Below are 16,171 nucleotides of genomic sequence, written 5' to 3'. Positions count from 1 at the left end.
TTTCCATGTGTGTAGACAGCACATGTGTGTGAGATCAATCCCCGAGCAGTTGACCAGGGAGCTGGCCGTCCCTGGACCCCGCAGGGCCCCTTGCTTTCCTGCAGCCACCAGTAGCCTGATGGCTGGGTGCTGAGTGGAGGCCCCAGGAGAGGCTGGAGTGGAACCGGCACCTCCAGGGGCCTCTGGGTGGATGCTTCCCTGCATCAGCCGCTCTTAGCTTCTCTCTCTCCTGCAGGACGCCAGCCATGATCGGCTGTTCCTTCGTGGTCAACAGGAAGTTCTTTGGGGAAATTGGTCTTCTGGACCCTGGAATGGACGTGTACGGAGGAGAAAACATCGAGCTGGGAATCAAGGTTGGTGAGGTGGCGTCCCTCCCTCCTGACGTCTTCGAGGTGCTGCGCGGAGCTGCTGAGTCTCCTTGGCACCGTCGGTTATTCTCCTTGGCAGGCAGATGTGTGAGCAGGGTCCTCCGCCTTCTTGAATGGGGAAGGCTCCCCTTGCCCTCTCTGGGGGGTGGCCGGCTTGCTTAGGCCTGGTGGCCTACTCTGGGTGTCACCCAGGGAGTTGGGTTCCCACTCATGCCCAACTCTACTCTGTCCTTAAGTTCGTCTTACAACTAAGCCATCTCCTTGAATACGATGTCCATGCCCAGGTAAACTCAGGATGCTGGAGGAGGGAAACACCACATCCTGGGTCTCCTATTTCTCAGAAGCACTTCCCAGGGAGTCTGAAGGAGAACGGGGAGGGAGCCGGGTAGCTGTTACTGGCCGGTCATCCTCCCCAGTCATGGATTTTACTCGCTGAGCTCTGTCGGAGCTTGTATTTGAAAAAGAGAGTTTCACTGTGAAATGGGAAAGTTGGAAGCCCCCAGTGCATCCGGCCTCTAGTTGTAGAGTCAAGTGGGGACTCCTTAAGTGCTTGGTGACGAGTCCTTGTTGGACCATATTTTGGTCCAGCTCCTGAGCCTGGTCCTAGGGTTCTGCACTCTGTAGAGTCAGGCTTTAGCCAGAACCTCCTCAGTCAGGGGTCAGGTCCAGGGGAGCCGCTCCCTCCGCCTAAGCCTGGTGCATAACTAACCAGGCTCCTCACCCCGCACCACGCCAGTGAGAATCCCGCCCACCCCTTCGCTTCCTCAGTGGTTTTCTGTGCACTGACCCCACCCTGCTCCCAGCTGTAAATTCACACTTGCTGTATTTGGAGCTGGGCCCAGTCTCTCCTGCTACAGAGCCGCATTGCCATTGTCCCTGACTCTTGTGAGGGGCCTGGACAGAATCTGCTTTGACGAGCTCAGCAAGTGTTATGGAGGGATTTTCTCTTCAATGCAGTAACCACTTTCCAGGAGACCTACTTCTCCTGCCTGCGTGTCCACCACCACGCTGGGAAGATGCTGGTGGAAAAGCCAGGCTTGGGTCTGTGCTGGCCCCCTCCACACCCCGCCTGTAGGGCCCTGGGAGCAGGTGTATCGGGGACACCTCAGAGCACGGTCAGAATGCTAATTTCCTCTGCATTTGTTCTAACTTCTCGGGTGCGTTTTCTTTTGTATTCAACCCCTGCACAAGCCCTGGGCAGAACCCGCTCCTCAGGAATGCCCACTCTTAGCGTCTGCTCCATTGGTTTATCCCTTGGTACCCAGCCCCTTTAGAACACCCTACTGTCCCCATCCACCCTCAGCTCTCTGTGGATTGAAAGACCCTGTGTCCTCATGATGTTCAGAATATCGGGGCTGCATTAAACGAAGGGGGAGGCGGGGACCTTCCCTGGATCCTAAAATTGCTCCCCTTTCAAGAGGGCAGGTTCTGCTTCCCGGGCTTTGATTTCCAGGCTGGGTTTTTCTCTGGGTGGACTTTGTGCAGGATTCTTCTAGAGCCCAGCAATTCAGAGGCCCATGAGCACAGCCAGCCCTTGCCTGTCCATCCCTTCTGAGTGCAATTGCCGACAGGACCTGGGTCCAGCGTGCTGACACTCAGCCTCACCCTAACCCAACCTGCTCCTCTCTCCCTCCTCCGCCCGTCTCCTGCCTTGGCACTTGGGCTCCTCATCCTGGGTTTGCTTATTCGTTAGTTCTCTCTTCCACATCAGTAGGTCACAGATCAGTGGGGCACGGATCTTTCTCGCCCCAGGTGTGTAGGACCACGCCTGATCTGTGGCCAGATCGGAGTTTGTGGATTAAAGATTGAACAAGTTCCCTGGAAACCTGACAGGAGTAGAGGCAGTGGGGGGTCGGGGCACCCGCCAGCTCGGAAGGCAGCGAGGGCTACGGAGAAGGCAGGACACGCGGCCCAAGAGGAGGCAGCTCAGAGAACCCCGTATGGAGCAGTTGAGCTTTCGTTTCTTTGCATTTTATCTTGAAGACATGAAAAATTTCAGGATCTGCGTGCCATGAGAAGGGCACCAGGCCCTGGGAGAAAGAAAGGGCCAGAAGCTCGGGCCCGGGAGGGACGGAGTGGGGTGATGCCCTGCCCCACAGACATGCTAGCAGCGGGGCATCTGGGAGGACCTTCCAGAGCTGCTGTTCTCTGGGACAACAGAGGCTGTGACAGCAGCACTCACTGCTCACCAGGAGAAGGCGTTCATTTCCCACACCCACAAACCCATCTGCTCTTCTTTCTTCTGCACTTGTAGGTTTATTTTTTTATTGTTTTTGTAGGTGTGGATGGACAGCATGCCTTTATGTTATTTGTGTATTTTCCTATGTGCTGAGGATCGAACCCAGTGCCTCCCATGTGTGAGGCAAGCGCTCTGCCACTGAGCCCCAGCCCTAGCCCCCTGTAGATCTATTTCTAACAGCATTACTGAGCCTGCCAACACAGAACAATCACACGTCTTTAAGGTGCACAGCGGGATGTTCTGACACACGTACGTTCTGAAATGATCACCCCACTGACCTCATAAACCTATCCACACCTCCTCCATGGTTGCCACTACCGGGGAATTTCATTTAAGATCCATCTTGTTATCAAATTAGAAGTATGCAGCTCAGTGTTCTTACCTGCCACCACCGCCCAGTACTTTACACCCCCAGGAATGACTCACCCTGCCTGCAGCGACATGGAGGACAGGTCTAAGGGAGGCCATTCTGCTCGGTGGTGGCTGTCCCCATCCCCAGAGGAGACGGGGACTCCTCAGTCCTGCCTCCAGCCCAACCCTGAACCCGAGGGCTTTGTCCCCAGTCCAGGGACCAGCCAGCCTCCGTCCTACTCCCTGGGAGTACCGCAGTGAACGGCCCAGGCCACGGCCCCAAGCTTCACATCTCCATGGCCGTCACCGCCCTGGGTGCCCCGCCACGTCTTCAGGAGAGTGTCCGCAGGGTCTGAAGTATAGTCCCCCCATGGAGTACCATCGCCTGCTTCTTGTGGCCGGCCCAGCACATGCAGCACACAGGCGAGAGACCTAGGAGGGATTTTGCCTCTCGCGTCCCACAGGCCACATGGTCCTGCCACTGAGAGCTGACTTTTGGCAGAAGCCTTGTTTTTCAGCATTGTTAAAAAGTTTTTATTGAGACTTAATTTTAATTGTACAGATTTCATGGGTGGCATGTGACACTTTGATGACAGGTACGCATCGTGTAATGATCAAGTCGGGACAATTAACATTTATCATTTCTTTGTGTCAAGAACCTTTGAATACCTCTCTTCCAATTATTCTGAAATGCATGAGAGAAGGGTGAGGGGAAGGAAGTGGAAGGTACTGGGGAATGATGTCGACCAAATGATATTCTTATAGCATGTGCTCCTACAAATACGTAAAGGTGCCACCTATAGTGAACCAATGGACGTATGGTAAAAAGAAATACATAAGAGATTGCTATGAGCTGTAGTCGCCCTACTGCGCTGGGTAGAACACCAGAATGTACTCCTCCTGCCTGTTAGGAGGAGAATTCTGAAATGTTGGTAAAATTCTGTAATGTTAGATTTCTACCCTGAGCAAATGAGGGGAATTTAGATGCTTTGTCTGTTACTGTTTTTTTCCCCCACAAAGCAAATTGCTAAATGAAGAATTCAGTCATTACATTTTATGCTAATTTCTCTTACTTTAATTCAACATTTTATTATAGAAAACTTGAGACATACACAGAAATAGATTCAGCGTAGTGCATCCACGTGTGTTCATCATTCAAGTTCAACAAATGTCAACATTCTGCTGTTTGTTTTTTCAGTAACTGCTTCTCGACTCTTTCAAAGCAAATCCCCAGACATCATGTCATTCCACCTATAAATACTTAAGAATGCATTGCAAATATAGGAAGACTTTTTCAAACATAGGCTTTGCATAGTATTACCGTTAGCACAATTTAATATCCAATTCCTGTTCTCTCAGAAATAATTCTGTTGTATTTCCTCAAAATACATATTCTTTACAGTTGGTGCATTCAATTAAGAATTCAGGGAGGGATTCAAGATGGCAGGCTACAGGAAGGCTGCATTCCTGGTTGCTAGTGGCTTCGTACTCAGGCAGTGGGAGTACTGCTTCTCAGGGAAAGATGGATTTCAGTGAATTCTATACTGGACACTCAGCACATCTTGGAGACTCAGAAATTTGGGCTCATTGAACAAAGAAGAAAGAGTACTTTGGACCCAACTAGGTTGCAGCTGCAGTGGCAGCACAGGTTTGCCACAGAGCGGAGGGAGAACACAGAAGCATAATGGACAGATGTGGACAGAAACACCTGGAATCAGGAAGGCAGCCTGGACTTAGCTGATCCAGAGGCTGCACAGAGAAGAGGTGTTTGCAAATGCTGTCTGTTTCTCCACTGGCTGCAGAGAGCTGAGGCAGGAGCATCTGGAGGAGGCCATGCTGCAACTGCTGTTGTGGAGCTGGGAGGTCATAGAAAACATGGTCACACTGTCCTGGCAAGTGCCTACTGTGTAGCTAAAGGAATAGGAGCAAAAGATGTACAGAGAAGGTCATACCAGGGAGATTCAAGTTGGAAAAGCCAAGAGGAGCCCAATTGGTTTTCCCTTTGAGTCTGGCAGCTCTCATGACCAGCTAAGGTGAGTGGGGAATCTGACAGGCAGGTGTGAACACTCAGGACTCAGCCTGGGAAGGCTGTGTTGGTGGGCAGCAGAAGAGTGAGGGATTGGCTCCCCTGCCCTTGGAGGAGAACTCCTGGAGGCTCCAGACTCCCTAAAAAGATTAGCAATGGCCATGCTGTGGGGTGTGTTGATCTAATCTCTCCAGAGCAGACACCACCTTAACGTCCCTGAGGCCACATTAGACTTGAGCCTCCAGAACTCCCCTCATAGAACTCTGGAGTGCAAGGATCTGGTCTGTGAAGACAGAACTCCAACCGACAGCTCTTCCATCATACCTTATACAGGGGAAAAGGAAAGCTGAGACTTATCTGAACCAGCTTCAGTTTTAAGCCACACCAGCTGAGAGCTTGGTGAACAACACAAAAAGAGGAAGGGGTTAACAGACCCCAGTGTGCACTTAATGTGCTCTCTCTCGCTCTCTCTCTATCTCTCTCTCTCTCTCTCTCTCTCACACACACACACACACACACACACACACACACACACTCGGTACATAGCCCAAGAAGAAACAGAAAGAAGGACAGTTACAGGCAGTAACCAGTCATCCTTGTTAACTATTTTTCATTAAGAATCTTTCTTCCATTTGTTTTTTGTTTGTTTGTTTGTTTTGGTGTTCTTGCTGTGTTCATTAGTTCATGGACATATATACATATACATAGTTGCTTCTTTTTCCATTGTAAGCATTTTTTAAATGTAGTTATTTTTCTTTGTCTTGTCTTTTGAGGGTTAGGGTTTCTATCTTATTTATTTTGTTGTTGTTGTTATTTTTATTTGTTTGCTCTCTTGTTTCTCTTTCCCTGTTTTCTTGAGAATGAGGTGGACATCCAGATATAGGAAGCATTCAGAACCCCAAAGAGACAAATCAAAGAAGAACCTCTTCATGCACATTATAATTAACATGCCTAACTTATAGAAAAAGAATAGAATTTTAAAACCCTAAAGTGAAAAAGTCAGGTCACATTTAGAAGCAAGCCAATCAGAATCACTTCTGATTTCTCAGCATAAACTGTAAAAGCCAGAAGGGCTTGGAAGGATGTGTTCTAAGTCCTTAAAGGAAATAACTGCCAACCACAATTGCTATAACCAGCAACTATATCCTTCAAAGTTAAGGGGAAATAAAACCTTCCACAATCATCATAAACTGAAAGAATTCATGACTACTAAGCCAGCGCTACAGAACATACTTATGGAAATACTCCACACAGGAAAAATAAAAAACCCCAGGTCTCACAAATGAACAAATTTCATGAGAAATAGGACCAAGTTAAACATTATAAATAAACCCAAATGGCAGGAATTGTTAAACATCTCTATATAATAACACTGAATGGAATTTGTTTCAACTCTCCAACTAAAAGACATAGGCTGGCAAAATGGTTTAAAGAACAAGACTCAACCCTATGTTGTTTCCAAGAGACTCACCTTACCGGCGAAGACAGTCACAGGCTGAAAAACGAAAGGGAGGAAATTGATATACTAAGTTAATGAGCCTGAAAACAAGTAGGAGAATCTACTCTCATCTGACAAAGCAGACCTCAAACCAAATTAATCAAAAAACCACAAAAGGGTCATGTCATACCAGTAAAAAGAATAATCCAACAAGAATATGAAACAATAATGAATATTTTTGCCCCATAATGGGTGCAACTGATTACATAAAAGAGACATTAGCCACTGGGGTTGTGGCTCAGTGGCAGAGCACTCACCTAGCATGTGCGAGGCCCTGGGTTTGATCCTCAGCACCACATAAAAATAAATAAATAAAATAAAGATATTGTGTCCAACTAAGAAATAGATATTTTTTAAAAATTTTTTTTAAAAAAGAGACATTGGCCTCAGATAGACCCCAGTACAATAATACTGGGTGATTTTAGCACACCTCTCCCACCATTGGACAGGTGATCCAGACATAAAAACAGAAAATATTGTTTGAATGTGAATAATATTATAAATCAAATGGACTTAATAGACATCTATAGAATATTTATTCCAACACCAGCTAAATCTACTTTCTTTCCAGCAGCTCATGAAACCTTCTCAAAAATAGATGATATTATAGGATCAATGAAACACAGTTGGTTCCTTGAGAATATAAACAAGATTGATAAACCCTTAGTAAAACTAACTAAGAGAAAAAGAGAGAAAACCCAAATTAATAAAATTAGTAATGAAAAGGAAAACATCACCACAGACATCACAGAATTCCAGAGGATCATTAGGGACTATTTTGAAAACTTAACATTCCAGTAAATGGGAAAACCTTTAAAAAATACATTTCTGGACATATACAACCTGCCAAAACTGAATCAAGAGGACATAGAAAACTTAGACAGACCAATGACTCGTAAGGAGATAGAAGCAGTAATTTAAAAGCCTTCCCACAAAGCAAAGTCCAGGATCAGATGGTTTCTCCACTGAGTTCTCAGAAACCTTTAAAGAAGAGCTAATGTTAATGCTCCTTAATTTATTCCATGAAATAGAAAGGGAGGGAACACTTCTAAATTCATTGTATGAAGCCAATATCATACTCGTACCAAAACCAGGTAAGGACGCATCAAGGGAAAAAACAAATCTACAGACTGATATGATATCCCTGATAAACTTAGAGGCAAAAATACTTAATAAAATATTAGCAAATTGTGTTAAATGCCATACTAAGAAGATTGCATAGTATAAGTAAGTTGGTTGATGGTTTAATATATGCAAATTAATAAATATAATTTATCACAGATAGAATTAAGGACAAAAATCAATTAGTCATTGCAATATATGCAAAGAGAGCCTTTGACAAAATCCAGGACCCGTTAGTGTTAAAAACACTGAAGAGACTAGAGATAGAAGGTACCTCCCTCAACATCATGAAGCCTACATATGAAAAATCTCAAAGTCAACCTCATAGTAAATGGGAAAAAACTGAAAGCATTTCCTTTAAAATTTGGAACAAGACAAGGATGCCCATTCTCACCATTCATATTTAATGTGGTGCTTGAAATTCTAGCCAGAGCTATTTGACAAAAGAAGGAAATAAAGGGAACAAAAATAGGAAAGGAAGAAGTCAAATTTTCACTGTCTACAGCTGATATGATCTGATATGTAGCAGATTCAAAAAAGAAATCCACCAGAAGACTGCTAGCACTTGGGCTGGGGTTGTGTTCACCTAGCATGTTCGCCTAGCACCACATAAAGTAAAATAAAGATATTGTGTCCACCTATAACTTAAACATAAATATTTTAAAAAGAAAGACAGCTAGCACTAATAAATAATTCATCAAAGTAGCAAGTTTCAACAAAAAACAACAGCTTTCCTACATACCAACAATGAATCTGCTGAGAAACAAAGTAGGAAAATAATTTCATTTACAATAGCCTCAAAAAATGAAATAAAATAAAATACTAGGAATAAATCTAATCAAGAAGATGAAAGACCTCTACAATGAAAACTATAGAACATTGAAGAACTCAGAAGACGGAAAGACCTCCCATGTTCATGGATAGGCATAATCAATATCATTAAAATGGCCATATTGCCAAAAGCAATATGCAGATTCAATGTGATTACCATCAAAATACCAATAACATTCTTCATAGAACTAGAAAAACAGTCCTAAAGTTCATTTGGAAAAATAAAAGACCCAGAATAGCCAAAGCAATTCTAAGCAATGGTGGAGGTATCACAAGACCTGGCTTCAAATTATACTACAGAGCTATAGTAACAAAACTGCATGGTACTGGCATAAAAGTCAACCCACAGACCAATGGCACAGAGTAAGAGACACAGAGACAAACCCACATAGCTGCAGTCATCTGATCCTTGACAAAGATGCTAAAGGAGAAAAGAGTCTTTTAAACAATTGGTGCTGGAAAAAATTGGTTATCCCTATGTAGAAGAATGAAACTAGACCCTTATCTCTCACCTACAGAAAAATCAACTCAAAATGGATCAAACACTAAGGGATTAGACCAGAAACGGTCTAACTCCTAGAAGAAAAGAGGATCAGCATTCCAGTATATAACACAAGCAACAGCTTTCTCAATGGGACCCCGAAGCTCAGGAAATAATGCCAAGGGTTAATAAATGGGATGGCATCAAATTAAAAAGCTTCTGCACAACAAACGAAACAATTAAGAATGTAAAGAGAGAACTTAAAGAATGGGGAAAAAAATCTTCACTGGTTACTTTTCTGAGAGGATTAATATCTTGAATATATAAGGCACTCAAAAAACTTAACACCATAAAACCAAATAAGGCCATTAATAAATTGGCAAATGAATTAGACAGATGCTTCTCAAAAGAAGAAATAAAAATATCCAACATATATATGAAAAAATTGTTTGACACCATTAGCAATTAGGGAAACACAAATCAAAACTATACTGAGATTTCATCTCACACCGGTCAGAATGGCAGTCATCAAGAATACAAATAAGATTACATGCTGGGGATGGTGTAAAGAAAAGGAACACCTGTGCACTGTTGGTGGGATTGTAAGTTAGAACAACCACTATGAAAATCAGTATGGAGGCTCTCAAAAGACTAGGCATGGAACCACCATATGACCCAGCTACACTCTCCTCTATATTTACCCTAAGGAATGAAAGTCCTCTCACTACAGTGATACACGCACCCCTGTGTATACAGACAGCAGCACAATTCACAACAGCCACACTACGGAGCCAGCCCAGGTGTCCATCAATGGGTGAACTGCCCATCAATGGGTGAACGGATAAGAAAACGTGGCGTAGACACACAATGGAGTTTTATTTGGTCATAAAGACCAAATGAAATTAGGTCATTTTCAGGAAAATGGATGGAACTTGAGACCATTTAAGCAAAATAAACCAAACTCAGAAGGTCAAGGGTCAGATGTTTTCTCTCATATATGGAAGCTGGAGAGACAGAAGAAAAAGAAAGGTGTGGGGGGAAAAATCTCATGAAAATCCAAGGATGGTCAGTAAAGGAGAGGGACCAAGAGGTGAGAGGAGGAGAGGGAGGGGGAAGTGCTGGGGAGTGAGAGGGACCAAACTGTGCTGTCACACTGTGTGCACATAGGAATATGTAACAACAAATCCCATCCTTGTATGCAACTATCATGCACTAATAAAAAAAAGGTGCATTATAGAAAGAAAAAATAATAATTCAGATAATGGTAGCATGGTGGGATACACCTCCAAATCAAGTAACTCTGGAGGCTGAGGCAGGAGGATCAAAGTTTCAAGATCAGTCTAGGCAACTTAAGAAGATCTTGTCTCAAAATAAAAAATAGAAATGTCTGAGACTGTAGATCAGTGGTAGAGGGCCCTGGGTTCAATCCTGTAAAAAAAAAAAATGTATTCTTACAGGGTCCAACCACATTGCATTTGGTTGATATGTCTGTTAAGTACATTTTAATCTATAACATTTTCCCTCATTTTTAATATTTTCATGCTGTTGATTTGTTGAAGAAACCAAGCTGTTTGTCCTGTAAAAATTTGCAGAGTCTGGACTTGGCAGATTGATCTCTCTCTCTTGAGGTCTTTAACTCTTTTGTCTTAATCTCTGTTTTCCTGAACTGTAGTTAGATCAGGAAGATTGATTAGCTCCCTCCCTGCCTTGGCTCCTTCCCTGGCAAGAATGCTTTAGGTGGTGCTGTGAACTGCCCATCACGCCACATAGGAGATAACTGGATGTCAGGCTGTCACCCTTTAGTGGCGTTAAGATCTGACAGGGGCTCCTGGCGTCTCCCCACTGATCCATTATAAAGCTCCCCGTTGACTTTCACCTGATTAGTGGTTGTAGCAGCCACAGATGAGCATCGCGTGTCCATTATTTCATTAGTGCCTGCAAAATGATGAGTTAGAAACAATTCTACATCTCTTCTGCATTTACAGGCTGGGTTCTTCCATTAGAAAGTTCTCTCCCTCTTTGACTATTTGGATACTAGGAAATAGTTTGGATAAGGAAAGCTGGATAAATGCTTCCTTCCTTCTTTTTGCTTAAACATTTCTAGAATAATGAGTTGGTGCCATAGCAACCTCCAAAGGTGACCAATGAGGATGTTGTTTTTCTCATTCTGTAATGTCACGGACTCAAAAAAATTTTTCAAAGTATACCTTTTATGTGTCTAAATCCATTATAGTCATTATTCACCTTTTCCCATTCTATGTGTTTTTATTAAGGTATAATTTAATATAATACAATTGTGGAGATTGTCAGTCTTCAGTCTGAGGCGTTTCTCTGTGGTTCACACCCTATAATCACCTTGCCTAACAGGATATGGAACATAAGTTGCCTGAGAAAAATCCCCTTTTTCCATTTCCTCTCAGTTCTTCCCATTTCCCCAAATCCTTCCACCCCAATTGACCATTTTCTGATATTCTTCATCATAGAACAGCTGGGCCTGTCCCAGAACCTCAATGGATGGACTCGTGCCTTACATAATCTATTGCAGACAGCTGCTTTCAGCTGAAGAAAGGTTTCTGAGATCTTTCCGTGTTGTAGTGCGTTCTCTGTGGTTCGTTGGCTCTTATTGCTGAGAAGCAAGTGTCGCATCCTGTGAACACGCAACACCAGGTTCACTCTTTTTCTGGCTGAGGGATGCTCTGGTCATTTCTGATCTGGGACCGCTACGGACATTCACTAAAAGTCTTTTTTGGACATGTGTTGATTTCTCCTGGTCAATACCTGGGGGTTGAGCAGCTGGAATATATGAAAGGTGTGTGCTTGACTTTGTAAGAAACTGTCAACCAGGTCTCCAAAGCATACCATTTCCAATGCTTTAGGGCTGTGTAATCATTCCCAGTGTCCCTGTCTTTGGTCATCGTTAGTGTGGTCAGGATTTATTTTTAACAGACATGCGCAGTTTGAAGTGCTACTTCCGTGTGGTTGATCGGCAGTTGCTTGATGGCTGCTGATGCTCAGCATCTTTTCCGTGTGTCTCGTATGAATATCGTCTTTTGTCCATTATGAAACACTGTGGTGCTCTATTTTATCCTGATTTGTAGGAGTTCACCATATATGTTCTGGATATGATTCCTTTTTCAAATGTGTGTGCTTGAGTATTTTTTCCAGCCTGTGGCTTGTCTATTCATTTTCTTCTGTGTTTTTCAAGGGTCTTTATGGTTCTGTCTTTCCCATTTAGTTCTATGATCCATAAAGGCTCTCGTGAACACATGAGAGAATCTCGAGGCAGGCAATATTTTCTGGACTGTATCCCAAAAAATAATAAGAAAATTGATATTTTGGACTTAATCAAAATTTACAATTTAAGCTCATGGAAACACACTATTAAAAATCAAATAGACACCCCCAGAGCCCAGCGGGTGGTGTGACTCAGGTGCCAGGGAAGGTGACAGAGTGAAAGTCCCTGGGGTACATGGGACCCCAGGCCTCCCCAGGGCTGCCCCTACCCCACTTCAACCCCAGAGCATTGTGCTTCTGGCTGGGAAGTAGGACAGGCCCAGAGAGACCACCATCCCTCAGCTCACTGCTGGGAACCCAGGTGCCTTCACAGAGAGGACCAGGACCCTGGAGAGCAGCCAAGTGCTGACCAACCAAGTGCATTCTGCGTTTTAACACAGATAACGTTAGCTCCCTGTCTTCCTGGAACTCACCGGGAATTCGCTGTCTGCCACGAGTACTCGGAAAGCCCCGTCCAGCCCCAGACTCTAGGATGGCAGCTATTGGTTCTGACTTGCCTTTTGCTTTATGGGTGGTGGATGTGCTCTAATCAAAAATGACCAAGGGCACCCTTTAGAGAGCACGACGAATAGACTAGTGAAATTCATTTTTATTCATCGCTCCATGTATTACTGACTATGAAATAGCATGATACTCTATTATGTAGTGGGTTGTATTTTGTTCAACCAAGGGACTCTTGTTGGACATTTGATTGTAAACCATCAACATATGAAGGATATTCTCATGAACTGAGAGAGAGAGAGTATAGGCGAGCCACACACTGGGGAAGAATTCACAGTGCTTATGGCTCCTTCAGGTTCCGAATAACAAAACCTGAAGTCGAGGGGAAATCAGCCACAGGCTTACACAGCCGTGTTGCGGGGCCTCCTTGCTTTCTGGCACAACAGAAGGTTCCGGACTCACTTTGCATGTGTCCTGTCTCAGACCTAGGATCAGCCTTGACTCCAAGGATCCCTGATTTCTTCTCATGAGAAGTGGTATTTAGAGACCATATTCCTGTCTGTGAGGGTGCTCCTGGCTCGTGGATTGTTCAGTGTCGAAGCTTTTCAACAAACAAACCCAGATAGTTCTGAAGTTTTTATAAAGAGAAATATAAATAATTATTTCATACTAATATCTCCAATTCACATGTGATTATAGGATCACAAATCTTTGAATTTATATCTACCTTCACTGTAAAAGGCTGTGAACGTTCTGTGCATGATCTTACCTAGTCCAGTATGTGTCAGGAGGGACAAACATCCAAGCCATAGCAAGGTCAATATTAAATGAAATCCTGTGTACAAAACAGAGAGGACCTTCACTGTGGCTGAGCTCAGTGTCTGAATAGCTAGGAATTCTGGGAAGGGGAGAAGGAGGAGGGGGAGTGGGAAGAAAAAGGAAGAGGAAGAGGATTGCTAGGGTATTAATTTTTAAAAATCTAAGAATTGTCAGGCATAACAGTAAAAAAAACCTCTACCCTCCTTCACCCCAAATCATCTTATGGTCATTGTCTAAATCAATTTTCTGTTGCTATAACTGAATACCACAGACTGGGTGATGTATAAAGGGAAGAGTTCTATTAGGCTCATGGTTCTGGAGTCCAGGAAACCCAGAGCAAGGCGCCAGCACCTTCTGGGCACTTGGTGAGGGGTTTGCTGGGTCACAGCATGGCAGGAGGTATAAACTCCCTAATGCTATCATGGGGTCCCACCTTCATGACCTCATCTGATCCTAAGTATCTTCCAAAGTCCTTCCTCCCGATATCACGGCCATATGGTTTGGGGCTTCAATCTCCACATGAGTTTGGAGGGCACAGACACCAGGACTGCAGCAGTTGTCCAAGAGAAGCCAGAGAGGAAAAACAGGCCCCTCAGGGTGAAGACAGGGGCCCCTGGAATTCTAAAACTCAGAGGAGAGTGTTGAGAAATACACTCGCTGCCTTCATCATGTGGAGTTGCCTGGAGCAGGATGACAGCAGGAAACAAAACACCTGCAACCTTGATGAGCCTGGCAACCTTGATGAGCAGCAAGTGCTCTACCACAGGTGGGCTGAACGGGTTCCCAGGGCTGCCCTCCTTAGGTGGGACAGCCAGAGCAGTGCGTCAGAGTCACCCCTGCTGTTGCTCAGCCCTGGCATCATGCCAGACTCCGTGCTGGGCTCCTCACCAACTTGGCAAGTCATGCTAGTGAGAGTCCTAGAATCACTCAGGACAGACTCCACTCTACAGGTGATGATGCTGGGATTCGCAGAAACCACGTGGTTTGTCCGAGATGTTGCAGCTAACAAGTAGGTGAGCCAAAGCTCATGCATCTGACCCCCACGTTCTATGGGGCTTCCCACCTCCTGCTAGGAGTATTTACTCATCCAGGGTGCCTCGTCCTGCGGCATCTGGAAGCCTGTCAAGACACTGTCAAGACACCATCAACACTGAGTGACAGTCATACAGTCAGTGCTCAGGAAGTTGCTTGTATACAGCACACAGCATAAAAACCTCTGTTCACAGTCGGAAGGCTGTCCATCACCCTGACGTCGACACGCAGACCCCAGCACATCCTTCATGAGATGCACTGTCCCACAGACAGAGAACTGTAGTTACGTAATAAACAAAAATGTGTTTTCCAACAGCATGAAATTGGATTTCCTCATCCATAAATTGTGTTATATTTATGTCTAAGTTGTAGTTCAGAAACAGAATGGCAATGTTGATATTTTTATAAATGGTGTCTAATGTATTCTATTAAGGGAGCTCTATCTGCTCTGCTGAAATGCATTATCATAATGGCCAAACCACTTACTCTACTGCTGCAAAATTGTGTGGTTACTCTTCTTGGAATTTCCTGCTGGCTCCCAGCCTGCCAGACCTGTTGTAAATGATCGTAGGCGTCTGTGAGTTATTTTATGGGACACATCCATCTATTTATACAGCTCCAGAAAGTCTCCGCTCACATTCATCTCCCTGGGAGGAAAGCAATGATTTGATCCTCTGTAAATGGGAACCTGGTTGACACCGCCCTCTCCAGCTGGGACTCCTGCAATGTGGGTGACTTACAGCTCTGCTTCCGGGGAAGGGGACGGGAAGGTGGCACCTGCTGTGTCGGTTGTCACTCTTCACCATTTCCATAGAAAGGGGGATGCCGTTCAGCCTGTCCCTGCTCCACTGGGGGGGGTGTCCTGCTCCCCGTAGAGTGGGGCAGCACAAGGGGCAGCTATAGGCTGCTGCATGTCTGGGGGCAGCCCTGGCCCCAGCACTGAGCAGACAAGTCTGAGCCAACTGTGGGGGCTGCGGGGTGCTCAGCCCCAGCACCTCCACCACAATGGCCATCATGGGAGAAGGGCTGGGTGTCTGTGGACCTCTGGGGTGTTTGCTGCCTGCCTCTGTATTTGGTGCCCCACCCTTTGGCCTGCTGGGGGTGGGCTTTGTCCCCTCTTCCCTGGCTGAGATGCCCAGGGAGAAGATGCCCCTCAGTCCATGCTGTTTGCATCTGGAGCTGTGGACGCTCCCAAGGCCAGGAAGGTGAACCATGGGAAGAAGCTTAATTATCCTCAAAACAAGGAGCTGGGCAGGGGCACAAGCAAGAAGCAGTCAGGGCAGGAGGGGTGGCCAGGGATTTGGAGAGCCCAGCAGTCGAGAGGGAGCATGACGGGCCGGGCCAGGCAGTGAGCAGAGCAGCCCTGGAGGAGCCTCACAGGCTGGGGTCCACCTGGTGCCCAGGGAGCTGCTTCACTCATTCTGTGGAGTGATGCTTGGGTGGACTGGCTTCGTTTAATAAGACAACTCGTCCTTCAGCTGCAGAACCCTCTGAGGAGCTTGAATCTGTGCCTGAAGGTGGCTCCCATGTTGCTCCAGGATGTTCTCAGGTTTGGGGAGGGAAGGGGGCCTCCCTGATTGGAACCACTTGGTCTTGAAGATCATTCCCTAAGTATGATATGATGGCTCATCTCAGCAAGGAGACTACACCGGTGGCCTTCATTATACTG

At 45.3% G+C, this 16,171-nt stretch overlaps 1 protein-coding gene across 1 annotated transcript in view; it reads left to right on the top strand.

Moving 5' to 3' along the window:
• The window catches only part of Galnt17 (polypeptide N-acetylgalactosaminyltransferase 17), a 230,389-nt gene that overhangs the window by 139,246 nt on the left and 74,972 nt on the right, over positions 1–16,171 (top strand). The window contains exon 6 of the mRNA XM_071605427.1: positions 236–353. Within this exon, the coding sequence (XP_071461528.1) occupies positions 236–353 (118 nt within the window). The remainder of the gene's footprint in view (positions 1–235; positions 354–16,171) is intronic.

This window comes from Marmota flaviventris, chromosome 19 (genome assembly GCF_047511675.1).
Source record: "Marmota flaviventris isolate mMarFla1 chromosome 19, mMarFla1.hap1, whole genome shotgun sequence".
NCBI classification, from domain to species: domain Eukaryota; kingdom Metazoa; phylum Chordata; class Mammalia; order Rodentia; family Sciuridae; genus Marmota; species Marmota flaviventris.
The sequence above is the reverse complement of the archived record's forward strand: the minus strand, read 5'-3'. Positions and strand labels throughout refer to the sequence as shown.